Here is a 26,495-nt window from a genome sequence, read left to right on the forward strand (position 1 = left end):
AAATCTGTCTACTAAATTAATATATATATCCTATCTCTAACCCTCTTCTTTCTTTCAGGCTTTTACTTTACCCTTTTACAAAACACAGAAGTTGAACCTTATTCCTATGATACTAGCGTCCATACCTCCAATTCCCTTGGGCTGCGTCAAACTCGCATATATAACCAAAGCATAATTTTATCATATTGTCTCTCAATGTAACTATTCTTTCTTTCCTCTGACACTTATTTTTTCACAAGTGTAATCGAGATTTTGGGTTACAAGTGTCACCGCAAAATGGTAAAAATTCAATACCAAGCTCCAACTACTTCACTAACTTAATATGGATGAGAGGGCATGATTTGAAATGTGGGGCGGGCACCAAAATTCGAAAGTTCCCCATATATATATAATACATAATACATATAAGTATAGATTGAAATTAAAAAAAAAATGCCAATGATTAAGAATTTGGTGGATATACATAAATATCAATAGTGGGCGAACTCTATCTAAAACCTTCTGATGTGCACGCACGTGATGCTATGGACCACGAGACGACATGACCCATGATGGGCCTTCCCTTGTTTCTCTTTCATTCTCTTTAAATTTTTTTATCTCATCCTCTTCTCTCCTATAAAACTAGGGACGAAACGGGTAGGGCCCACGATGCCCTCGCCGTGAGGCTAAGGCCCCGTTTGTTTGCGTTTCTTTTTTTTTTTTAAACAGTTTTTCTGTTTTTTGTTTCGGAACAAAAAAGGAACAAACGCGTTTGGGTGCGTTTCTGTTCCTTTTTTTTCTTTTTTCGCTCCCAGGAACAAAAAAATGAAACGTAAACAAGAAAACACAAATTTTGTGTTTTGCTTCTAACACAAACGAGAAACACTTTTTTTTCTTTTTCTTTTTTTCTCTTATTTTCTTGTTCTTTTTCTTTTGGCGGTCGCCGCCTCGGCCATGGCCGGCGACCGCCGACGAGGGCGGCGGCCTCGCCTGGCCCACGGCGAGGCTCGCCGCCCGGCGAGGCCGACGCTCGTCCCCCGAGGCCGACGCTCGCCGTAGCCGGGCGAGGGTCTGCCTCGCCATGGCCGGGCGAGCTCGAGCTCGCCCCAAATCGGCGAGGCCGACCTCGCCCGAGGCCGGTGAGCCTCGGCCTCGCCGAGCCACCGCTGAGCGACGCCGACTGGCGGTGGCTCGGCGAGGCCGAGGCTCGCCGCCGGGCGAGCTCGGCCTCGCCGGATCGGGGCGAGATCGAGCTCGCCCGTGCCGGCGCGAGGTCGCCTCGCCATGGGGCGGGCGAGCTCGAGCCGCCTGCCATTCGGGCGAGGCCGAGCTCGCCCGGCGGGCGAGCCTCGGCCCCGCGGCGGTGGCCCGGCAAGGCCGCGCCACCCGCCACTGGCGAGCTCGGCCTCGCCGGCCGGTTGCGGCCAAGGCCTTGGCCGGCGACCGGCCAAAAGAAGAAAAAAAAAATGAAAAAGAAAAAAGAAAAAAAGGAAAAATAAGAAAAAAATAGAAAAAATAAAAGAAATAAAAAAATTATCCAAATTTACCAAACATGTTTCTGTTTATTTTTTATTTCCTAACAAGTTTATCAAACGCGTGTTTTTGTTCAAAAATTGTTCCCGAACAAATACTTTTTTATTTCTGTTCTCCTGAACAATTTTTTAAACAAACACAAACAAACGCGCCTAAATCTATTTAGCAAAAATTAATGATTTTAAAATATTATCTTAAAAATAATCACCGTATCAATTCAAAAATTCAATACGAAAATTTCACATCATTTATAAAAATATTTAGATATAAACTGTCGTTGATAATAAAATATTGGTCATTGACATATTATTTTAAGGGTTAATACCTTGAAAACCCTAAATTGGTACACCCGCGACAAATTTATCCCAAACTATTTTTTTTACCACCAAAAACCCCAAACCGGTATACCTTTGACAAATTTACCCTAAACCGGTACACTTGTGACAAATTACCCTCTATTAGTTTTAGTTAAATTTTCTTGTTAAATTATAAAGTTAAATAACACGTGACAATTGACCGGTATATCAATTTGAGATTTTACACTCGTTTGTCATAGTTTATAATTTTTGCGATTTTTTTGTGGTATTAATCTAATTTTTCTGAGGGTATATTAGTCACAAATTTACCAGTTTTGGGTTTTTGTGGTCGAATAAATTAATTTGGGGTAAATTTGTCATTAAATGTACCGGTTTAGGGTTTTTTTATAGTTAGTTGGGGTAAATTTGTCACGTATATACCAGGTTTGGGGTTTTTCATGGTCAAAAAATAGTTTGGGGTAAATTTGTCACAAATGTATCAGTTTTGGGGTTTTTAAGGTATTAACCCTTATTTTAACTAATATGAATAATTATTTTTAAGAAAATATTTTTTAAATTATTTATTTTTTCAGGAAACTAGAGGAGGCTAAAGGATAGTCAAACCTACTGAACTGATTATTTTACTTTTTTGGTCCTCCTAGTCTTCAAAAATATTTATTGTGAATTTAATACTTGGAAAAATTCACCTTTTTTTTTTTTTCCATTATTAGCCATGCTTCATACGGTATCGAAAAGATAAACTCGATCCGCAATTCACGTGCGATCGGGTCACGGTCGTGGGGCGGACTGACCAGAGCGGGGGGCGCATCGCCGCCGTTGACCCGCACGAATCTTTGATCAAGAAAACCGCGGACTCACAGCCCCACTCGATCCAGGCCGTCGCTTCCCAATCGTACGCCCCCGGCATCGGACGGATAAAGACCGAGATGAAAAGGCCAAGGTGGGGACCCACACTGACACGTGTCAAATGGGTATGCCGAGTATTTTCCTTTTGTTTTTTTGCCCTCTCCAAAATGAATCTACCGAGTGGGGGCGGTGGAATCCACGATAAACTCCAGTCCAAATGCGGTATATGCGTTGGAATATTCTCTCTCTATCTAAACATGAATATAAAATTAATTTTTTTGTTTAAATATAACATTAATATGACCAGTTAAAAGTATCTACACTCATCATGAACACGACACGCCTAATAAAATGGGTTGTACGATGTGACCAACACAATTACAGAATCGTGCCAATGTCGACACGACACAACTTGCTAATCCATTTGAAAATTATAATCAATACGTAACACGATAATCTTAATATTACACAGCAACTTTCGTTGGCACCTCTCCGGGCAATGTGTAATTTCACTACCTCGAAATAATCTAAAGATAGGGTCTCATCCTATAGAAGGACCATAGAGTGGAAATGTGTTTTGAATCTGATTGCTTATCTTTTTCGTGACATGGGTGCCGTTGTTCTAAAGCCTTAAAAGATTAAAAAAAAAAAAGAGCCAGTATTCAAATCTTTAGAGCGTGAGCGAATTATGCCATGCCGAAGTCGATGATATACATCAGCACAATTTAAAAACCCGTCAGATTCGCATTTGAAAAGACAGAACAGATCTATTCAAATCGAGTTCAAACCCGTTTAACCACGCATTAGCTCGTGCGAACGGATCGTACCGGGAATCGCCAGGTTTAAATCCGACTCGATTTAGGTTCCCAAAAGAAAACAAAGAAGGAAGGTTCGCAAGAAGCGGCTGCGTTGGGATAAAGCCCTTGGGGGACCCCTGGCCCCACCCCCGATTGCAAAGAAGAGCAGGAGCACGCAGGAAAGCCAGACAATAAATCAATCCAAGCCCATCAATCACCGAGTCCCACTCGGTCTCCCGACTCAGCCACCAGCATCGAAACTCGTTCCCAGAACTCACCCCCCACCACCACCGCGTCGTCATCATCGCTCCGGAGAAGATAAAGAGAGAGCGAGATAGACGAAGGGGCGGAAGAAAGGAAGAATCTCTCTCTCTCTCTCTCTCTCTTTTCTCTCTTTTCTCGCGCCTCAGCCTCGCGCCACCCATGGATTCTCCCGCCACCCCCGCCGCCGCCGCCGCCCCGCTCTCCGATTCCCAGCAGCGCCACCTCCTCCACAAGCTCGACCTCTTCAGGCTCCAGGGCCGGGACCGCCGCGGCCGCGCCGTCCTCCGCGTCGTCGGCAAGTTCTTCCCCGGTACATGCCCGCGACCGTCATTCAAGAAAGATTATCGATGGTGATCTCTGCCCATTGCCTGATTTCTTTTTTTTTTTGTCTCGTCTTCTGTTTTGCTGATGGATGATTAAAGCCCGGTGGGTGAGCGTCGAGGCGTTGACGAAGCACCTGGCGGAGGGGGTCTTCCCCAAGCTGGAGGACCGCAAGTTCGCGGTGGTGTACGTCCACAGCGGCGTCCGGAGGAGCGAGAACTGCCCCGGGATCTCCGCCCTCCGGTCGGTCTACGAGGCCATCCCCGCCGGCGTCAAGCGCAACCTCGAGGCCGTGTACTTCGTCCACCCGGGGCTGCAGGCCCGCCTCTTCCTCGCCACCTTCGGCCGCCTCCTCTTCGCCGGAGGGTGAGTTGCCCTTTCGGTTTTTCACGACGTGTTTCGGATCGACGGACATTCGCAACGTAAACATCGACATTCGACATGGAATTTCCCGAAAATCTAGACGATAATATTATAATTTTCCAACGAATAAAAAACCTTTCTTTACGATCAGTGTCCGGCCCTTAAATTTTCCTCTTTTAATTCTTAGTTTTTATTTTCTGTTGCGATGAATATTCGAAATCATTATGGACGTAAAATCACAAATTCTTTATTGGCGGAAAATAAAATTGATGGTTTTTATTTTTTTGTTCCTCATGGCAGGTTGTATGAGAAGATAAAGTACGTGAACAGAGTGGAGTTCCTGTGGGAGGAGGTGAGGAGGAACGAGGTGGAGCTGCCGGAGTTCGCGTACGACATCGACGACGAGATGGAGCGCCGCCCCGTCATGGCGGACTACGGCTCGGAGAGCGACCACCTCCGCCTCCCCCACGGCGCGCCCTTCATGGACCCCGCCGCCGTCTCCTGCTACTCCATGAGGTGCATCGCCTGAAGTCGGGTTCACAGTAAAACATAGCGACGGTGTCGATATTTTTCGTAAATATTTAATTTTCAATTTTTCTGTGTTTTTTTTTTTTTTTTTTTTTCGGGTTCGGGTCTCTTCGGGGACCTGCTTATGTTTCATAGAACAGTTTTGGGACACGGTGTGCCGTGTCGTGTGCCATGTCGTGTGCCGTGTCGAGAGAGACGGTATCGAACGCAAAAGAAAGGTGCGGGATCGCTTTCCCTTCCCTTTGATCCGTTGACTGTTGACTTTTGGGGGCCACATATTGCATAATCAAGTTTAATGCATTGAACGTCTAAGGAGTACAGGGGCATCGCCAAGGTGACAAACGACGAGAAAGACAAATGGTGTTGCAACAGCTTCTTAGGGTGCGTCTGAATGTGGTCTTAGCGTGATCATTTATGTACACCATGCGACGGAGGTATCCCTGTTGAATAGGATTGGTATGCCTGATGAAAATTACACATATTGGAAAAAAATTCATGATCATGATTAATACAATGTCATGTAAATTTTATGTGAGATTCATAAAATTTGATGTCTTGATGTTCACATGAATAGATGGAACGCTTGCATCGAAATTGGGGTGCATTCAATCCGGTTCACACAAAAGCCTCTCCCAAATGATAATCTCTTTCAACGCATCCTACAGAATGGTTGGTCGCATTGCAATGGTCAACCTCATCAGGGTTTGCTCTTTAGGTTAGACTTAGGTTTAGACGCTCTCCTAGCACTTATTCTTTACTGTGTACAAATTAATGATCGGTGGTCACGATACCAATCTTGTTCCATATATATATAATGATCGACAATAGTTGGGGACTCTCTTTCCCGAAATATATACACATGTTTATTGAATAATTTGGTAGTATCTGTTCAAAAAAAAAATGGTAAGTCTTTATATAATCTTGTTCGAACAATGTGTAATCCTACTCAGATCGCAAGTAACAGAACCGATCTTGTTTTATATTGTTCTTGATTCGCATCCTCGAGAAGCTACGGTGCTGCTCGCTTATCTTGAAAATCATTTTCTTTAGATAAACCTAACATCACTCCATCCATTTGCTAAATCCCCCAAAGCACTCTTATAGCAACTAGAGATGTGAACAGTTCAGTTCGGGTCTCCTGAAAATCCGAACTGAACCAAACTATGAGTGTGCATTACCTTTAAACTGAATCAAATATAACCTAAACTAAAGACTCGGTTTAGATCGGTTAGATTTTCTAGTTTTCTTTTTGAAATGTCAAAAAGAAATTTAGTGAAAAATGATAGAGATTATGTAAATTGTAATATTGAGAAGAGGAGTGATTTTCAATTTGCTTTGGTTAACCGAACCAAATCGGACTAAAAATGATTTTTTTTTTTTTATTATCCAAATTGAAACCCAAACCAGAAAAAAAAAAAATGAACGAAAATTCGATTTGGTTTTCCAGTTCAGTTCTAACATGCAACTCCACCAAAAGAAAGATGATCATGGCAAAGTGTATGGCGAAAAGAAGAAAAGCAATAAGTATGACTTACACACAAAAGGACAAAGAGAAAGCCAACGAAGAACACATAGGATTTTTTTCTTATTAGCCTATCGTAATAAGTTGGGGGCGAGACTATTGAGAGAAAATTATTCAATCAGTTTTAAATCTATTATACATATGACAATTCAGTTTTAAATATTTTAATCTTACCAATTTAGTCCTAATAAACCTTTATCCGAAATTCTAATATAGTCATTTTAATCAATTTTAATCAATTTTCATCAAAAATCATCAATGAGGAGATATGCCACATCAGCAATTTTTGGCAAAAATTGACCAAAAGTACATTGAAATTCCGTGCAAATGTTTTGAACTACATTGGTAAAATTGAAAATTTAAGACTAAATTGCCATTTGTACGATAGGTTTTGATTGGACAATTTTCCCGACATATTGAACACAATTTTACATATCAATAAAGCTGAAATTTCCATGTACTCGGAGGTACGAGAAAGCTAGTTCACAAACTTCCATTTCAAACACCAAAAAAATCATCCACAACAGATTACCATCACAATACCTACCAGCTAAGCATGCATTTTCTATCAACAGGAAGCACAGTGACAAACTGAACTGCAGAATTCCAGACGTCATTCTCACTCAGCATAAATTAAACAACCTGTAGATGCTCTTCCATGGCAATCTCAGTTAGAGATGATTGCACCCAGTTCAATCTTAGATGTTTTGCGATAACAGGAAACAATACTAATATGAGCATATAATGTCAGTGAGTTGGCTTTAGTCACTATATGAATGCTTTCTGGTTACAATATGAATTTGGCATCACTTACCTCCAAAACATCGTTGTCAAGGTCAGTAGTCAGTCCCTCCTCCAAACCCTCAATGACAAATTACAAACCTAGATGCAACACAATTAATGCGCAAAGATCTCCGGCCATTCATAAATGTCTTAATCTCAAGATAGACACGACGACATGTTTAGCTTAAAAAAATGGCAAAGAAAAACGTGACTGCAGCTCACTTGCCTGCTTCTCATGCCGTCTCGGATGCCGAACAAGAGCCTAAGCATACATAGGACAGATGTAGAATTTCGCAAAATCGCACAAGCTTAATCTGATTTTTAGGTTTCCAAACTCTTCTAAGTAACGAGAGAGCATTGCACAGGATAAGTGTCAGGATCAAATACCAAAGTCACCTGAACATGGATGGCAAAGACTGATTGGCAAAAGCATCTCAACGAGAAGCATCCTGACATGTCAAACAAACAAATTTCACCACGTCCATGTCCCTTACTCACTGCTCTTATTTTCTGTCAATTCTTGCTTGTCACCAGCACGTAAATCAGGATAGTTACGATGATTCAAAGAATGCAACCAGAGAGCCACAACTCCTTCTTTGTGCTCTGTTAAGGCTATATGAGGGTATATGTGTTTCATTTTAAAGTCTTCTGCCTCTTTCTCGTAGTCTTTCATGGAGAGCTCTTCATGGCTATCCTTCCATTTGTTATTATATGATGTGAAAAAGCACTCGTCCAGGTACAGGCCAACTTCAGGAGCCGTTGGCACGTTGACTTTAACATCCCTGAGGAAGATAACTAAAAGTTCAAAATAGCCAAATAAAACAAAGGGAACTGCTCTAAAAAAACAACCCATTCACCCAAGGAGAAGCAACCACCGTACTTACTTCTGCAAGGCATTCACAATCAGAGTCTCCGGAGCACAATTCCTCATGATTGCCACCGCGAGTCCCATCATTTTCCGTATCTGATGAAGCATGAAACTCTGACCCACGACCTCACACTTGACAAATTCCATACCCTCAACGGTGACTACAGTGTTGCCGTTGAAAGAAAGAATGTACCGTTGTGCTGAGGGATCCTCAGCTTTCGTTCTGGTGGTGAAGTTGTGGAAATTGTGACTTCCCACATAATACCCCAAAATCCTATTGAACCTCTCCTTCATCTCCTCCCCATAACAAAACTCACTTCCTTTCACTGGTTTCTCCTCCCCATTTACTATAGTCTCTGCAATTTTGCCGTCTAAATTAAGCACTGAACCCGTATCCGAATCAGCAGGTGCGCTGTCCACAGAGACTACGGTGTCCACCATAGTGGATGTGTCTACCTTGTCAATTACATCGGAAATGGATTTATCATCAATGCCATTGCTCGAGGAATCAACAATACCCTCCTTACCTTCATTTCCCATGAATGCACAGCAGTCGTTCGACGTAATGCCCGACTCAACTTTGGCGTCGACGGAGTCAACAGTGGCCTCTTCACACCCATTCGAATCACTCACATGTCCCCTTAACTCGAAATTGCGCTTACCCATCACGCCGACAACCTTCCGCCCTCTCTCCGAACACTCCAAGCACTTAAGGAGCTCATTCCCAGACCCCAAACTCGCCGCCACGCTCTCCCTGTCGCGGTGCGAGCTCGGATCAAGCGCAAACACCGGGATCAAATACACGTACCTGCGCCGGTCGCAGAACTTCTTGGCACTGAACGACGCCGTCGCCCTCTTGTACCCGAAGATCCGAATCTGCGGGTTAAGGTTGGAGTTGAGCCGGTCGACGAGCCCGGGTGGGTCGATGTAGAACCGCCCCGAGACGACCTGCCCCACGGCGCTCACGCCCTTGTCGGTGCGGGCCGAGCGGGCCCAGTCGTAGCGCTTGGGGTTGCCGCGGTCGGCCTCGGAGACGGCGCCGGAGAGGAAGAGGGCTTCCTCGAGGTCGCCCTCGATGGTCTTCGCTCCGGGGTTCTTCTGCATGCCCTGGTAACCGACGCCGCAGTACGCGAAGAAGATGGCGACCTTGCGGCGCTTGTACCTGGGCTTCCTGGTGGTCTCGTCGCCGGCGCCGGCAGCGTCGGCAAGGGCGGGGGCGGCTTCGTCGTCGTCGTCGGTGGTGGTGGTGGAGGACATCTTGGGCTTCTTCGGGTCGGGCTCTTGCTGACGCGGCGGCGATCGCGGGGCTTCGGCGGCGGCGGCGGGGGGTCGAGCGAGGGACTGTCGTGATTGGTGGGCGGCTCCATTAGCGGTTCTTTAAGCGAGGGAAAGTCGTAGGAATTGGGTCTGGCGACTGATAAACCCTAGTCCCCCGAATCTCATTCATCAACATGGAGGAGACATTTGAAAACGACGTGTCGTGTGAGTTATGCATGCGTCCGAATGCAACGGAGCGTCACTTGCCTCGCCTTCTATGTCCATCAATGTCGCGTGACGCGGCGATATCTCAAAATTGATGAGGTCTGAAAATTCTCGTGCAAACCCGAGGTTTAATTTTACAAATAGGTACGTACATCGAGAGTTTATTATTGACATTACTCAGAACTTTTCGAGTCGTGTCTACCAGGTAAGAGGAGTCATTTCTCGTGCGCTTTGTGAAATATACTAGCGAGGCTCAACCCCGCCTCATCATTAAAAAGAAAACTATGGCTAGGAATTCAAAGGATGATTGCATGTTGAGCCTTCATATGATAGTTCGGTACGACCACGATAGGATATGCATTAATTCGATGATTGAGAGTATGGCTGAGATTCTAACTGAGAGACGGTGAACTATTAAAGAGAACTCTCAACCCATGTTCTGATATGGACTGTAGGAATTCATCCTTGTCTAAGAATCCAAAGATTCACAGAATAGGTACCGAACGTGCGCCATGGATCAGGATGAAATCAGATATTCTTTTCCAATCGTTATCGAGGGGATTTCTGATTCAATCATGAAACTAGAAACAACATTTTTATCAGTGAAAGATAGGAGTAGCGCGAGGCATCAACTATGCAAAGCACATCTCCCCCATCATCTCCTCATCGTCTGAACTCGAAACAATTGAATTTAATGAATCAGGGGCTGGTTGATAACCTTCATCCTTCATTTGCTTGCTTAAAATTCGCAATTCCGAGCGTATTTCCTGTATCTGCGGGTGCATCTGGTCACCAACAACAAACACATGAACCCCGCTCTTCAGCTCGATCCAGCTGCATCCAGGCTCTTTACATACCCCCTGAGCTTTCATCAACCTCCTGACCCGTTCCACATCATCCCTCTTGCCCAAGGCGGTATAGATGCTAGACAGCAATACGTAGGCAGATGATTCCGGCGATCCTAACTCCATTAGCTTCTCTCCAGCGTACACTCCCAAGTCGTAGTTACGATGGTTCCGACAGGCACCTAGCAATATCCGCCATAAACATAGACCGTGATCGACAGTTGCCGATTCGATGAAGTCCTTGGCTTCATTGAGCTTCCCGGCACGGCTCAAGAGATCAACCATGCAAGCATAGTGCTCTACTCTCGGCTCTATGCCAAATTCTTCAGACATCATCTTGTAGTAAGCCCAACCTCTATCTACCAGTCCCATATGGCTACAGGCAGAGAGAACGTTCACGAACGTTACATAGTCTGGCTTTACACCTTCCATCCGCATTTCCTCAAAGAGTTCTAGGGCTGCGTTGCCAAAGCCATTTTGAGCAAGCCCTGATATCATCGCGTTCCATGACAGTACATCACGGGACGGCATCCTCCTAAAAACAAGGTTCCCATCTTCAAGGCTTCCACACTTTGCATACATACTCGACAGAGCACTTCCAATGGGAACTTTGAGACCCAAACCATGCTTAATAATTCCGGCATGCATTTGCTTGCCTTGCTCCAAAGCAGCAAGGCTTGCACAAGCTTTTAAAACACTGGCCATTGTTAGCTCATTAGCAATGATCCCTTCACTCTGCATTCTACAATATAAATACAACGCACTTTCATTTTCCCCATTTTGTACATACCCTCCAATCATGGACGTCCACAGAACAACATCGGGTTCTTGAAGATAATCAAATCCCTTCCTAGCATCATCAATGGAGCCACATTTTGCATACATGTCAACCAAAGCTGTCATGATATATATCTGCACCTCGAATCCTAGTTTTACGCAATAGCAATGGGCCTGTCTTCCTTCTTTGACAGCACCAATGTCACTACAAGCATTGATAACACCAACAAGAGTGAATTCGCTAGGAGCAACCCCAGAAAAATGCATGCTAGAAAATAACTTCAAGGCCTCATGAGATTCACCACTTTGTGCATAACCAGTGATCATCGCCGACCACGTAATCGAGTTCTTAGCAGTAGAAAATTCAAATGCCTGAAGTGCATCCTCTAAGCCACCACATTTTGCATACATCGTCACAAGAGCATTCCAAACAGATGCAAATGACAGCAAACCCATTTTAGCAGCAAGACAATGAATTTGCTTACCACAGTCAACAGATTCAGGAGCTGTCAACGCACTAAGAACACTTGTGAAAACAAACTCGTTTTGATCTTCCCCTTCCTCACGCATCAACAGAAACAGCCCAACAGCCTCAGCAGCCATACGCAGCGAGGCGTACCCAGAAACCATCGTGGCCCAGGAAACCGAGTTCCTCTCGTGCATTCTATCAAACACCTTGCGGGCATCAGCCACGAGCCCCGCCTTGCAATACATATTCAGCAGAGAACTCCCGACAAAAACATCGCCGAAGCTCGCAGTCTTAATCGCCAAGGCATGCGCCTGCCTTCCACCGGAGACATCGACAGCATTCGAAGCGGCGGTGAAAACGCCGGCGAAGGTGTGGGCGTTGGGCAAGACGTTTTCCTCTCGCATGCGCAGCAACAGCCCCATCACGAGGGACGACCCACCGGGTCCCTTTCGAGAGTACCCATTGATGAGGCAGTTCCACGAGACGACGTCCCTGTCGGCCACGCCGTCGAAAACGAGCTCGGCCTTGTCCAACCGGCCGCACTTGGCGTAGAAGTTGATCAGGCCGTTAGCGAGGTAAGTGACGGCGGAGGCGCCGGTCCGGACGAGGCGGGCGTGGAGGGACTGCCCGCCCCGGAGGTCCTTTTGCTGGGTGCACTCGACGAGCGCGTTGAAGACGGAGCGGTACCGAGAAGGAAGGAGACTCATCGGTTTCACTCCTCGTCCCGCGGCGGAGCACGACGCGGCGGCGCGGTGGTTGAGAGATCATGATTCATGTGTGTGCTACGAGGAGGGAAATTTGGAGAACCTCCGAGCTCACATCGGAGTTCGAAACGAACGGCGGCGGCGGCGGGGAGGTGGAACTCTGAGAACGCGGCGAGAGGAAGAAGACGGAGGAGCGTCCTCGGGCTTGGGCCGAACCGGATTGCCGACTTATTGGGTCTTCCTTGGGCCGGCCCATTATGCGTCCGGTCTTGTAATGTCCGGTCCAGGCTTGTCTTTTATTTTAAAGGGATAATGATGCAGATGATCTATCATTCTTAAATTTTTAATTTATTTAATGTGATCTTTGAATGTCGATCCAATATATAACGTAATCCTGAACTTTTAATTTATTTGATATGATCCCTAAACCTTAGTCCATATTTAATCTAATAAAAATATTTAATATGACCCTTCTTTAATTTAAGGTCAGGAACAATACTGAATAAACTAAAGGTTCAATGACGACATTATACAATGAACTATATTTAGAAATCATGTTGAACAGATTAAAAATTCATGAATTATTTGTCACTATTTTGAAACCCTAGATTACTATTCATACAAGCCATCATAAGTGAAAGTTTAATTAAATTAATAGAATTGACTAAAAGACGCGCACGTAATTTGGTGGAAGAAAGAGCTTCAAAAGCTGCTTGCGTAAGCACCACGTAATCATGGCGTCACTTGCATGGCACGTCGATTCCCGATTGCGTCTTCAAGTTCGCCCGTTATTTCAAGGGGATATAAATAAGATTGATATATGGGACTAAATTATCAAACTTACTAGAATAGACTTGATATTGTTAGCATATATTATATAAATTTACTTGAGTTTTATAGTACCATTTTTTTCACAACCAAAACTTATTACAACCATAAAAAAAAAAAAAAAAAGTGATATCTAATTTTCAACTAAATATGATAATTTGAAAATGAATTACCATCCCAATTTCTTATAATTTTATTCCGTTATCTCATACACGTTTTCATTTCCACTCTCTAATAACAAAAACGACATTGCAGCAAACTAAATTGCCAATCATCTAATAAATAGAGTTTTTCAGTTTTTCATGATTCATATGAGAGTCAAATAAGTACATAAGTTAAAAAAATTTGTAGACTTGTCAAGAATGTCTAAAGGAAACTAGTTTATCTTTCATGTCTTAATTATATGTGGCATGAGACGGTTGGTAGAGTAAAAATTATTAAAAAAAAGAATTTTTGACCGGTTATTTAATGACTAATAAATATTTGAAAAGCACTCGTCAACAAAATGCGTTGTGCTCGGGATTTTCTTCTCAAGGGCATAGCTTTGGCAGGGAGCAAAGTCAATAATCCCAATGTTATATTCCTTTTGACAATGATGAATGTTTGAATGGATGAGCTGCAAAATTCAATCAATTTGAAGAGAGGGGCGAAGAGAGTTATTTATTTAATGGACCAGAGTCAATTCTTTGGGGCTGCCATAGTAAAAATTAACACGTGGATCCAACAACAATTATTTTTTCGCATGTAATTAATATTTCGAATATGTAAATGTTTAGAGCACCTTGGACGTTCCTAAAAATTCATTTACAAAAAGTATTCATGATTTGAAATATGGATCTAGCTAGCGAGTGTTCGGAAAAGCATCCATCCAAAATTCTCTAAAAAGAAATGTTTTAACTTTTAGCGCATTGGTTATACAAAGCACAAGAAAAAATGGTGTGTTGGGAATTACACAAATTTGTATTTTCTGTAATTAGATTCTGTTAAATTAAGGAATGTTTACCATTCTAAATGCACGGCTTTTTTTCTCGTATCATGTTCAATCTCTATTTCAAAAATTGAAATATTCTTAATTAAATGTGCTTAACGAGTGTCTCAAGACATATGACTTGTTATAATTTTTTTCTTTGCAAAATACTAACTTCTTTTATTCGATGATCACAAATGGTGCACTATTTTGGAAAGGAATTATTCTCAATATGTTTAATTAATGTGACTCTTTTATGAGTACACTCTTTAAGGGGTGTCCTAGCCGTGACAGGGGGACGGGTCGGGCCATAAAAAGAAGGATTTCATGGAACTATCCATGAACAGGATTGACGCAAAAGAGGATGTGCAGAAAAATGTAAGAAAATCCACGGAATTAATCGCTCCACTTGCTTTTAAAGAGACTGTCTAATGCATCCGTATGTACACGTCGTTATTTGATAAATATATTTATCGTTATTAGCCAGGAAAATAGCTTTATCATTTTAAAACATGTAACCCACTTAAATATTCGACACATCACGTAATGAAGAAATCTTTTTATACGGATCTTCTTTGAATCTCTACCATTTTGACTGTAAGGTTATCTAGAAGCACGTGGACTTTAAGTTGGGACTGTAGACTAGCGAGTAATATATGTTAAAACTATACGTCTATTTATTTATTTATTTATTTATTTGTTTATTAACTCAAAAGAAAAAAAGGACACATCTAATCCAAACTGGCAATGATGCAGGCGCTGAAAAGATGAAGACACAAAGATATCTATCCACTCATAATTAAGCCATTGAACACACTTTTTTTATTTATAGCATTTTCTACAAAAGTGACCGCATGAAAAGACACCACCCATCTGATTGCAGGTTAGCCATGGACAAGGACTGCATGATGCGATTTGCCTTCTGCGATGGTATGTCTGAGATTCGTAGTGTTCCTGTTCATATAAATCACATCTGAGAAAACTAGGAAGGAGACACAGGATTACCATAGGTTGGGATATTTATTTATTTTTGGCAAGAACCATAGGTTGGGATATTGCTGCTAAATACACGAGAAAAATGATTTGAACCGGATAAGCTCTGATATTTTCGGAACAAGAGATATCCAATTCATGAGTTGGAGTCATTTTATTCGAATGTCACCACTTGCGTATAAATGTCACTTATATAAATCAGAAAACTTCATTTAATCAGTTTGCATGATTCGTGGGATGTTCTATGGATTTTCACCCAAACTAATTTCTGTGATGATGGTGTAATCATAAAGGGAAAACACTCAAATGAATTATCATCATGGAAAGGAATATATAATTGTCATGATTTCGTGAACCTCACAAACAAACTTCCCGTTCCTAATAAACCATCCAATTTAACCTTCTCTTCTTTTCCTTGGCATAAAAAATCTTCATCTCTTCTAGATGAACTTCGGGTCCAACCATTACCCTACTAATTGCATAGATCAGGCAAGCTATCAGCTAAAATCCGATTAAGTTATCCTTATGTTAGGTTATCTACATAGGCAAGGAATCAAACATATGATGTGCGCTTAATCCACATATGTCTGTTCCTTAACTGATACCGGGCGGGTTTCAATATGTGAATATAATAAGCACACTAATACTCGGTACTTTGTTTATAGGATTGCATTATTGTTTATTAAAAGTGCGAAAGACTATTGCGACGTTTGGTTAAGCTAATCTAAGGGATTTTGAGCCCTTCAAAGTCTCAAGTAAAAGCTAGGTGTTTGGTAAAACATTTTAGATCACTTGAAGGAAAGAGGCAGCATTGGCAAAGCCTAAAACTTAAGGCAGGACCTATCTTGCCTTGGGCTTGTGTCATTTCTCTAAAGGTTAATGAATTTTTTTCTTCCAATTATGCAATCACTAATATTTTCAAATTCCTATTTGGTCCTCATTTCTTCTATTCATTGTCTTTGCTTCAGTCTTCACCCTCATCATAATAGAGTCGACGGAACTTTGTTTGCCTCGCTAGCGATAGGATCATTTGCTTTGAAAAGTGAAACAAACATCGTTTTTCAATCGACTTGTGCTCACTTTTTGGGGAATCCCACTTTCTAACATCTTCTTCTAGTCATTGTCTCTGCTTCAATCTTGACTCTTATCATAACAGAATCGACAGAGCTTTGTTTGCCTCTCTAGCAATGAGATGATTTGCTTTAGAATGTGAAACAACCGTCGTTTTTCAATCGATTTGTGCTCATTTTTGGGGAATCCCACTCTGCAACATCTTCCTCCCAAAAATTTAGCGTTTCATTTTTCTCTCAATTGCATTTCAACACCGGTCACTCCCGACTCTATTGACACGCGCCTATGGTGGAAGGTTGTTGGAAGACGGTTGTCGAGAGTTGAGTGTTGTGGAGTGTCAACAATTGGTGGTCATTGAGATTTGGGTTCATGGGATCTGAGTTCATATTCACCCTTGCTGAATTCCAGTATGATGGGTATTCTAGATTTGTGTACACATTTTCAAGTCTTCGACTTTGCTTTGATGAATTTGTTTTCCTTAATATACATTCTCTAGTTTTGCTTTGGTGGGTATTGTTCTGTATTCTCTCTCTTTTGTTTATACTTTAAGGGTGTATTTGTTTGCTGGAAATTTAACATTTGAAATGATTGGTTATATAGCTTAAAAAATTAGTTAATAGCAAATATTTTCATTGTCGATAACAATTTATATTTAACTATTTTTATGAGAAATGAAAATATTTTTTTATTAATTAATTTTTATAAGTCATACAAATAATTATTTTTTCAAAATATATTTTTAAAACTTTGAGCTTTCCGTGAAATAAATACACTTTAAAGCTATTTTACAAAAAACATATCAACAGACATTTGAGCAAATGGTATTTGTTTTGAGCAAATAAATCCTACGTCAAAGATTTTTGGGGGAACGTGCAAAGTCATTTACCCAGAGCTCTCCCATAGGTACCCGATATATATATACTCATTACTTTGCACGAGACCTAACAATGGAAGATAGAGAAGAAACTTGTGTTTTATTTGGTGCTTATTTCATGAGGGAATCGCAAAGGGTTTCCAACAGAGTCCGTTGGCATTCTGTCCACCTCCGACCGATCTTCACCTCAGAACCCTCCCCAAAAAGTAGAACAGAAAAAGGGGAAGGAAGAAAGATTCTTCGTCAAGTCTCTCTCGTGATCTCTTGGAGGTGGGCAGATTGCCAACTGAGCTCTGTTAGGTTCTCTCTGCGAAACCCTTCGTGAATCATTTCTTCATCTCATATTAGCTGTTCTCTTCAATCTTTTTGATAAAGTGAAAACAAGGTAAACACCAACCAACCGTCCCTCCCTCCCTCTCTCTCTCTCTCTCTCTCTCTCTCTCTCACGTTGTGACCTCTCTTTTCATTTATGATGCTGTAAGTTTCCATTACTTCGGTTCTTTCAGATTTGCAGAGATATCTCTCGGCGTTGCCGATAATTTCTGTTTTTTTCTTCTTCTTTTTTTGGGTTCCTTTAAAGAGGAGACGACAAGACGTATATTTATACTTCCATCGGGGTCGGGGTTCGATCTTCTCTTCTCCGCTCTTCTGCTGTTTTGCAGGGCTTAAATTTAGCCGTCGACACGTCTTGTGCATGGGGTTGCCTGGATAAGAGAAGAAGAAGATGACTTCAAGAAGTGACGACCGTCGCTCTACGATCGGTCCTTCGACCGGTCCGCTCGGAACCCTAGTTCATCCTGCCCCATCTCTTCATCGTTCGTGGCAAAACCAGAGTTAAAATCCCCGGTTTCTTTCCCAGCAAGACTATTATGTATATAATCATAGGTTATTTTTCCATATCTTTTTTGTGATCACATCTTCCAAGTTCGTATCGAGGGTTATCCCAGTTTTTCTTTTAGCAGAAGAAAGTTAAAAAGTAAGAAAAAAGAAGAAGAAGAAAATCGGAAGGGTTGGCTAGCTAGATATGATTTTTGATAAAGATTGTAAAATAAAAAAGTGAGATGAAATAGTATTTCCATAGATTTTTTTTTTTTTTTTTGAACTGAAGTATTTCCATAGATTGACATGAAGTAATTTGACTGTGTAGATTACCGTACGCGCCATGTAGCTAGGAGGTAGACCATGATTAGGTCAAGGTGAAAATAATGAGCGGTGGTGCGTTCATAAAGAGCCAGGCCACATGCATGGAAGTGCCCATTTTTCACATCATTTTTTGCATTAATTATTCATTGAATCCGGATCCTCCTCCTTGAATTCGTGCACGATCAGAGCGAGTTCAAATCTTTTCAGAAATTTACGCTTATTATTGTAATCATTATCATATGAACTTAATTTAATAGATTTGGATGATGATATAAAGTCACCAAAAAATATTATAAATTCTTGTACGTAATTTATATTGTTATTGATTTTACTTACGATAAAATTTTTAATTTATGAATCTATTTGGATCACCGCAGTCTAGGAAGTAAAAGATGACCACGAAAATCATGATTGGAAAAACTGACGATGCCACCGCCATCATTAACTGCAAGACGCGGCTGTGGCACCACCGCCATTAATGGCTGAGGAGGACGGTTAACCACAAAAGACGTGAATTCGGGCTTTCAAGTTATAAATGGGAGGAAGCCAAATTGGGGATGTGATTTTGATAGAATTTGTCGTCTAGGGTTTTATTATTATGTCCACCAACTGGAGTTGTGGTCAAAGATGGAAAGAGTTACAACTCCGCTGATACACCCAAAAAAAAAAAAAAAAAAAAAAATTCCTTTATATCGTCTTTTGTAGGAACCTATTAAATTTTGTCAAGCTAAGTGTGAAAACTAGCCTAAAAGTTATCAATTTATTGTATTTTTAAATTTAGTTTTAAATCTTTTAATTATATCAATCGAGTCTCAAAATTTTTCAATATTTCGACTGGAAATTGCTAATATCGACATTGATTATTCTATATATCACAACCGCATGGATAATTTTTAATATTTATTGAATTTTTCTTATTATTATCACTTTGTTTTTTTTTTTTTTTTTTAACTCTAGCCATCGACCATCACCTAAGCTAGGCAAGGGCGTCACGGCCCTCATCCACCATAGGTGAGGGTGTGGTAGCCCTTGCCTAGACTAGCAAAGAGAATTGTGGTAGCCCTTGCCTAGACTAGCAAAGAGAATTGTGGGCCTTACTTGTGATTGGCGAGGTTTGTAAAACAAAAAACAAAGAAATATAAAACAATGCGATGCACACCTACCTATTAAGAGTTTTTATTTTTTATTTTTATAAATATGCTTTTTAATGTGATTTTATTTTGTTGATAGACCTTCAAAATACTTTTAAATCAAAAATCCATATTACGAGAATTGGTTATATTTTTCTTGAATCTCTGGTAATCAAACGCGTGATAATAAAAAATAATAATATCATTGTCAAATAATAGAGATGTTATGAATAATCTTTATCCTAATTCATCTGCAGTTTCCTAACGGATAGGTCTAGAAATGGCCGCCACTTACGTTGGCCCGCGTCAATTTTTGTTTCCTCGCATCAATAACAATAAATTTCAAACTACATGCATTTTTTTGGTTGTCCAAATACAAAGATAAGGCTCATATTCTTAATTATGTTTATTTTTGCATAATTGATTTTTCTTATACACATGTCTTTCGACTTAAGTATACTAATCACATATTTTAGCTATATGATATTAGCATTTTAGGTACGTTAGTATAGAAACAAGGGAGATATGCGAGATGTCTCTGCAGTCCATGGAGTCACCTTGGTAGTGCACAAAGATCATAATCTGGAAAATAGAAACCGCCTACTGTCAAATTACAAGGAAAATTACTATGCATGGAAAATTTTTGGTCTGATACTATAAAACGATTATATCGCATATGTACCATCACAGGCCATTAGAATCCAAGTAGAATCGTGTAGAAATGATCGACCGTCTTAATCAAAAAGCTAGTTTATTGAATTCTCATTAGCTCGCGACAGCACCGCCATTATCGAACTTCCTAGGCGCTCTTGACTAATGTATTTGAGCAAAATTGGTCATGCTCATATCTCAACAAGGGAGTTTTCCACCAAGCCAGAAAGGTCATAAATAATCGATATGTACTGCCGAAGAAAATATCTGCTTTCGCTTTTATGGACAAGCATCACAAGATGAACGAATTAATCATAAGCAGCGTCGGATTTAAATTATAATAAACAATATCCGAGAATGAAAGTGGTTTATTGTAAGGTGCTACTAGCTGTCTGTAGACATCTTATTTCTGATTCCTCTTAAAGTGCCTTTAAGAACAACTAGTGACAGCTACACTAGTGATTGATTCGTCGATAAAACACATTTTCGCTCTGACCTAGTTTACAGTGATGACGTCCAACGATGAAGTTCCACAGATCCAGACAGCACAATACGATTCCTTTCTTTGACCCTCGTCTGATATATGACTCTGCACATTGCAGCAGCCAAAATAAGAACCCGAACACCTTTGAAAAGCAAAGCCTTTTTCACAAAGAAAAGGTTTCATACCTCGAACCTTCAACCCACATTTCAGTAGCCAGAGTTTCCCCAGGGTACACATGTAGAAGAAATCGCCCTGATATGCTTTTCACCATATCTGGGTCTCCTTTGCAGATGCACTTGATGACTGCCCTGACTGCGAACCCCAGTGTGCAAAGACCATGCAGTATTGGCCGGGAGAATCTTTAGAGAGTTTAGATATGAATCAGATGCCAGTATAAATTTAAGAAAATTACCACTGAGATAGTGCACTAAAATAAAAGCCCAAAAATTACTCTCATAATAGATGAAGCAATCTGCCATATACAGTGTTTAGAGAAGGCAACTATATCACCACTCGCTCACTCCCCTCGTCATGCACTCTTTCAGGTAACCTCATCTATCTCTCCCTACAAATATCTGAGATGTCAATAATGTTGGATGATGTCGGTAACATAGGGGAGAAAATGCAATTACACTTCATGGTTCAATTATACTAGTGATGTGTGAAGTATACTTTTCCCTATTGTACTTGGATTAGGGAAGTGCAAGAAATTGAATGGACACAATCACCTACGGCATTCTCTCATTTGTTTGGCTGATAAAATAGGGAGGAAATGGGAAGTAATTACCTTTGACCCACATTACTTTTTCTTTTGAAGGAGGGAATATTGAAGGAAAAACCACAAGTAATCATTTTTTCCAAAGCTACCATTTACTTTGATTATAGATGAGATCAGGATAAAAAATACTATTATCTGCTACTATTTTCATTTCCACCTTATAAATTCCCTTCAATGCACACTCAAACAGGAGGAGGAAATTATTGCTTCTATTCACTTCATATCCTTCAATTTCATTTCTCTTCTTTTCCCTCCATTTTCCTCCAAACTTATATTACCAAACAGAATGTATTAAGATGGCTAGGAAATGTCTGAGGAGATAGTAGCATATGAAGAACCTACAGTCCTTTACCCCACGAGTGCAGAACACCCTTGCAAAGGAACTATATGAATGATAAGAAGGTCCTTCCGAATGCCATAAAAGCCAAATAAAAAGATACACGAACACCAATTAAATTTGATCTGCATCACAGGTTTGGAACTGACTCATGAATTGAATTCCAACTTGAGTCACTCACTGAAATACTCTGAACTAGGATCTCGAGTGAAATGTGAATGCACTTGAAAGTCTTACATTTATTCCCCAATATTATGAAGTCTTCTGCTCCAAATAACAAGTTCAACACTTCTTAACTGACTGAATGAGCTCTAATCAAGATATCAAAATTACAGTAGCCATAAAAATTAAGATTAGAAGTAGAGTGGAACTGACCCTGCAACTTTGGCAATCATTGGATCAGAATGCAGAGGGTTATAGTCCCCAGATAGCCTATATAACAGAGCCTACAGAACAGTGTTTAAATGGTTAGTGAAGAATAATCCAAAAAGACATCTGATTAGAGAAAGGTAGTAATTGCAATTCAAATTGTCATTGACTAAATACTGATAGAGTAGTCAACTAAAACTACTTTATATTGAGATCAACTGAGTAGACCACAATAGAGGAAATTTTCATTTCCTCAGTCCTTGCTAGGTACTTGACATCAGCATATTGTAATAAGTGCTTGCTGTTTGGAGTAGTCACAAATTTACCATGAAAAAGCCTATGTGAAAAAGACGTATTCAACATATTTTTTGGCGACAAAAATACAAGAAAATGTGGAATAAAAAGCCCAACGGAAACTAATGGAAACCGGAAGATAAATTAGAAAGAATTTACTTGACACGACTGACTGGATTCATTCTGGTATAGAGTTCAGCATCAATGCATAAGAAGAAACTTAAGCTTTTTATTGCAAGCAAAATGAAGCAAATCTTTCCAGAAGAGATTTAATGCATAGATCCAAAAAAAAAAAAAAAAACAATGCTGAAAATTGAATGAGTAGAAATCCTTTACATTTTGAAATGATGAAATGAATTATAGTATGTACATGCCTGTGATGGTTGAGTACAATCCTCAAAAACAGAAAAGGGTCTATCCTTGGGGATTTTCACTGCTTGGACTTGGTTGGGTGGATAATTTGAGTAAGAGAATGGTTGAGATGATTTTGAAAAGCCACCGGCTCCACGGAGGTAAACAGTCATCCTGCTCATCAACATTGTATTATGTGATGTCAAATATAGTACAAAAACATAGCAGGTCTGAAATAAGTCTATAGAGTGCAGATCTACAAATTCTCAACATAATTTTTATGACACAGAGATAAACTACACATAGAAAATGTGATTTAGCAACCAATGACAATCTTTATCTCCAATTTTAAGTTGAAAGAATAATTTCTCAAAGTCACCCAAGAGTATCTGCAAATGCCCACATGCAATCAAGAATGCACCGTAATTAAATTTCTTTTTCCAGGTTAATATTTATCATTGTCCAGTCAGAAAACTCAAATCTTGTACTGGCCTAACTTGAACAGATGGCTTGAAGTGCTACAGCATATGTGGAATTTTGAGAGAAATAAAAACCTGACCTGTTCATGCATAATAACTCGCCCGAAGCTTGATCAAAACTTTTGGTTTCTACCTCCAAAACAGCTGCCTTACCTGGAAAACGAATTACAGCACAGAAACAGAAGGAAGATAACAATCATTTCTCTGCAAGGCTGGAGAAAGCTGAAAAAAAGAAAAAGATACGAAAATTTTGGACTCAATTTTGGGAAAATATGTATAAACCAAAATAATAAAGAGAAGTATAAGCTGCGCTTCCCTTTAATGAGCGCTTACATGAATTGTCAACTTGCTGAGATTACTCAGATTTTTACACTCACATGACCAATAACCCAATATCTTCACAAAGTACCGTTTTACTTGTTAATAAGAAGAGCCTTCTGATATGTTCTTAAAGTCATCCTAGCACTAGAACAGAAGTCCAAACTGTGTTCACTCATTGAAATGCCATTGTCCTAATTCTAAATCTATAGTCCCTAGTAAGAGAGTCCATTCCTATAACTGATTAGTGGGGCGACAACGCTTTCAAATAGGGCTTGCAACTTTTGACAGGTGAAGTGTGTTCAAATTAAACTTAACTCCGGTTTTGTGACAAACAGCTGTGTAAGAGTAACCCTTTTAACCTACTTATGCTTAAACATGTTAAACTATTTGGGTTAACATGTTATTATTGGTAACGCAACATACATAGATACATTTAAACACATTTGTTTCCTACAGATTTATGTATGAGAGTTCATATTTTTAAGGAGCTACACGTATTGTGCCATGTAATACAAACAAATGGGTCTTTGTCATGTCAAGATTTGAAAGTTATGACACAATTAAATAATGTATGATGTTTGGGATAAATCTAAAATTGACACAACCCAATACTGACACCAAAACATAGATTGCTAGCACTACTTTCGGATCACCCTAACTCCACCTACATAAGATGTATTTCTGCTAGTAAGACCTACCTTTATCATGCAAGCCGGCGAGACTTACCTTATGTTGTAACTGCAAAGCACAAATTAACCAAGTTCTATTATAAGCAAGAGTGAAATTGCACATCTAACTGTATACAAAAGACAACAATCACAATGAATGGAATAACAGCAAGCATGTCCTTATCAACTTTATCGGTTTGCATAACAGTGCAACAGAAGCCTTCGAAGAATAATCAAGTTCAGACACGTTCAACCAATTCACACTCAAAAGTATCAAACCCAGAAGATCTGGAAACTAGTGTTAGACTCAACCCAGCAATCAAAAAGCATTCACATCATTCTTGTCTCAAAAAAATTATTCAGCATATTTGTTTCCTAAATCCATTCACTCTTCATATAGCAAGCATTCTACATTTCACCTCCATGTCTTCCAAACACCTTTGTTTGTTGATAGCAATTCTCACTATCCAGATAACCAATTATACAATGATCAATTTATAGGATTTTATTATGGTAGATATGCTCTTGGTTCATGAATGAACTGGAGCTCTAGGTCCGCCGGCTGAGTATCCTTACACATTCATCCCAAAAGTTTTTGTCTTCAATGATGACATCTCAGACTCTTTTCAGTAATATAATTCCCAGGGACGAACTGATTGTCCATATTCATCACGAAGCAGGCTCAATTCAATCCACCTGGAGAAAATTACCAGTTGACCTTTAGCAAGATTCTTACACGTGCACTGGAAGGAAATGGCTTGTACAGTTCTATGTATTGCTGTCCATGCAACAAAAGCCGCGGATCATATCTGTGAAAAATGGAAGCAGTAACCAGAATGAGGGAAACCAAAATTGGAAAGACAATGAGAGAGATTCCTATGGTGCCATAAGATCACGCATTCTACCAAACAGAAAAAGATCCTCAACAATAGAACACTTACTGCAAACCTGGGAAACGCAATCCTTCCGGCAAAGCCTGCAGAGAGAAAAGAGCAGCAAACGTCGGCAACACCTGCGAAATTTAAAAAAAAAAAAAAAAAAAAACGAAACACAAGCGATAAAGGACGAATCACATACACGAGGCGATTAGTAATACAGAAACTAAATCGTTTCGACACCGAAAAATGCGAAACTAAGATAATCTAATTCTCATCACCTATAGAACACTGGACCTCTCTCCCTCCAAGGCACAATACCTTAATGAACTGCTGTCCGTTTTCATGGTAAACGTACTTGAGCTCGTCCGCATCCAGCGGATCGCGTCCACAAGCTCCGATGCCCAAGGCGTATAGAGCCGCGTCCCTGCACGGGGCCAGCACACAGTTCTTCAACGAATCGCGAACTTACCGACCAAAAAAAAAAAAAAAAAAAAAAAGGTCGAGAATCCGACATGTTTGATCGTGGACGAGACGTGAGCCTACCTCTCCGTATACGCGAACGCCGTCTGCAGTCCGTCGCCGTAGAGAGGAGCAGCAGCAGCAGCAGCAGCGACAGAGCGGCCGGAAAACAGAACCGATCAGCCGCGCGCGCGCGAACGGGTCGAGCGACGGGAATCGAAAGGGCGACGAGGGAGGAGGCAGCTTACCTCGGGGAACCTGTGCGAGAGTATAAGCTGAGGATCGGTCTCGGAGCCGGCTTCCGCCATCTCGGAGGAGCCGCCGCCGGTCAGAAGCTTCGGCTGGATTCTTCTTCCGGAACGAGGAGCGAAACGGCACGTCTTTCTATCCAAACGACGCAGCCTCTTAAGCTCCTGAATTCAACTCCCAAATGCGACGACCCAGACTTGAGGGTAAGCTTAGCCTGCGACCGACCGTGACCTGAAAACGAGTGAGGCTAAACGTCCAAGGAAAGTCTTGGACTAATCAATCGCTTATTTTTTTCACTACCTTTTTCATTACCTTTTTTTTATGCCCAATACTTGAAATCAGATCGATAATGTTTAGTTCACATTATATTGGTCCTAGGACCAAGAACCAAACTACACTAATTTAATTCAGGTCTAATTTGGTCAAATGGAACTGATCATTTATTTTTTTTTCACTACCTTTTTTTTATTATCTTTTTTCTCAATATTTGGAATAGGAACAATACAGTGTTTAGTTCACATTATATTAATTCTTTTGAAAAAATAATAAATTTTAAAATTATATTTAATCGGTCCAATCTAGTCCAATTTGGGTGATTTTCAGTTTGGATAATCCGTTTTGCATAACCTCAGGAGGAGCTGCTGGCCAAAAGCTAAGGGCGAATGTGATGGTCCCCCATCACCCGCGACCCGGCGGCGTGGACTGTGATGGCCACGGCGATGGCGATGGGCCTTCGCGGATGCGAGCGGAGCTTCGGGAACAGCGAGTGCAAA

General features: G+C 40.8%; 4 protein-coding genes and 1 long non-coding RNA gene across 5 annotated transcripts; 2 read left to right on the top strand and 3 right to left on the bottom strand.

The window, feature by feature from the left end:
• The first annotated feature begins 3,654 nt into the window (after window positions 1-3,654).
• Window positions 3,655-5,519, top strand: LOC104448892 (protein GDAP2 homolog). Its single transcript, XM_010062830.3, has 3 exons — window positions 3,655-4,046; window positions 4,159-4,423; window positions 4,721-5,519. Exons 1-3 carry the CDS (start codon window positions 3,896-3,898, stop codon window positions 4,947-4,949), a joined length of 645 nt encoding a protein of 214 aa, XP_010061132.2. The 5' UTR covers window positions 3,655-3,895; the 3' UTR covers window positions 4,950-5,519.
• Window positions 5,520-7,367: 1,848 nt separating this feature from the next.
• LOC104451663 (tRNA pseudouridine synthase A) lies at window positions 7,368-10,042 on the bottom strand. Its single transcript, XM_010066271.3, has 2 exons — window positions 8,138-10,042; window positions 7,368-8,035 (listed from the first exon to the last, which is right to left on the bottom strand). The coding sequence occupies exons 1-2, from the start codon at window positions 9,376-9,378 to the stop codon at window positions 7,744-7,746; spliced, it is 1,533 nt and encodes a 510-aa protein (XP_010064573.2). The 5' UTR covers window positions 9,379-10,042; the 3' UTR covers window positions 7,368-7,743.
• Window positions 10,043-10,118: 76 nt separating this feature from the next.
• Window positions 10,119-12,585, bottom strand: LOC104448893 (pentatricopeptide repeat-containing protein At2g33680). Its single transcript, XM_010062831.3, has one exon. It carries the CDS (start codon window positions 12,399-12,401, stop codon window positions 10,236-10,238), a length of 2,166 nt encoding a protein of 721 aa, XP_010061133.2. The 5' UTR covers window positions 12,402-12,585; the 3' UTR covers window positions 10,119-10,235.
• A 4,409-nt stretch (window positions 12,586-16,994) lies between these two features.
• On the top strand, window positions 16,995-18,223 carry LOC104448894. Its single transcript, XR_001988105.2, has 2 exons — window positions 16,995-17,516; window positions 17,712-18,223. It is a non-coding gene; the product is annotated as an uncharacterized LOC104448894 (long non-coding RNA).
• A 2,132-nt stretch (window positions 18,224-20,355) lies between these two features.
• LOC104448895 (enoyl-CoA hydratase 2, peroxisomal) lies at window positions 20,356-25,964 on the bottom strand. The gene is made up of 11 exons (XM_010062833.3): window positions 25,722-25,964; window positions 25,558-25,580; window positions 25,333-25,438; window positions 25,078-25,148; window positions 24,873-24,945; window positions 24,167-24,206; window positions 23,228-23,300; window positions 22,692-22,842; window positions 22,030-22,100; window positions 20,725-20,898; window positions 20,356-20,644 (listed from the first exon to the last, which is right to left on the bottom strand). The coding sequence occupies exons 1-11, from the start codon at window positions 25,779-25,781 to the stop codon at window positions 20,557-20,559; spliced, it is 930 nt and encodes a 309-aa protein (XP_010061135.2). The 5' UTR covers window positions 25,782-25,964; the 3' UTR covers window positions 20,356-20,556.
• Between the last annotated feature and the right edge of the window lie 531 nt (window positions 25,965-26,495).

Source organism: Eucalyptus grandis, chromosome 6 (assembly GCF_016545825.1).
Source record: "Eucalyptus grandis isolate ANBG69807.140 chromosome 6, ASM1654582v1, whole genome shotgun sequence".
Classification (NCBI taxonomy): Eukaryota; Viridiplantae; Streptophyta; class Magnoliopsida; order Myrtales; family Myrtaceae; genus Eucalyptus; species Eucalyptus grandis.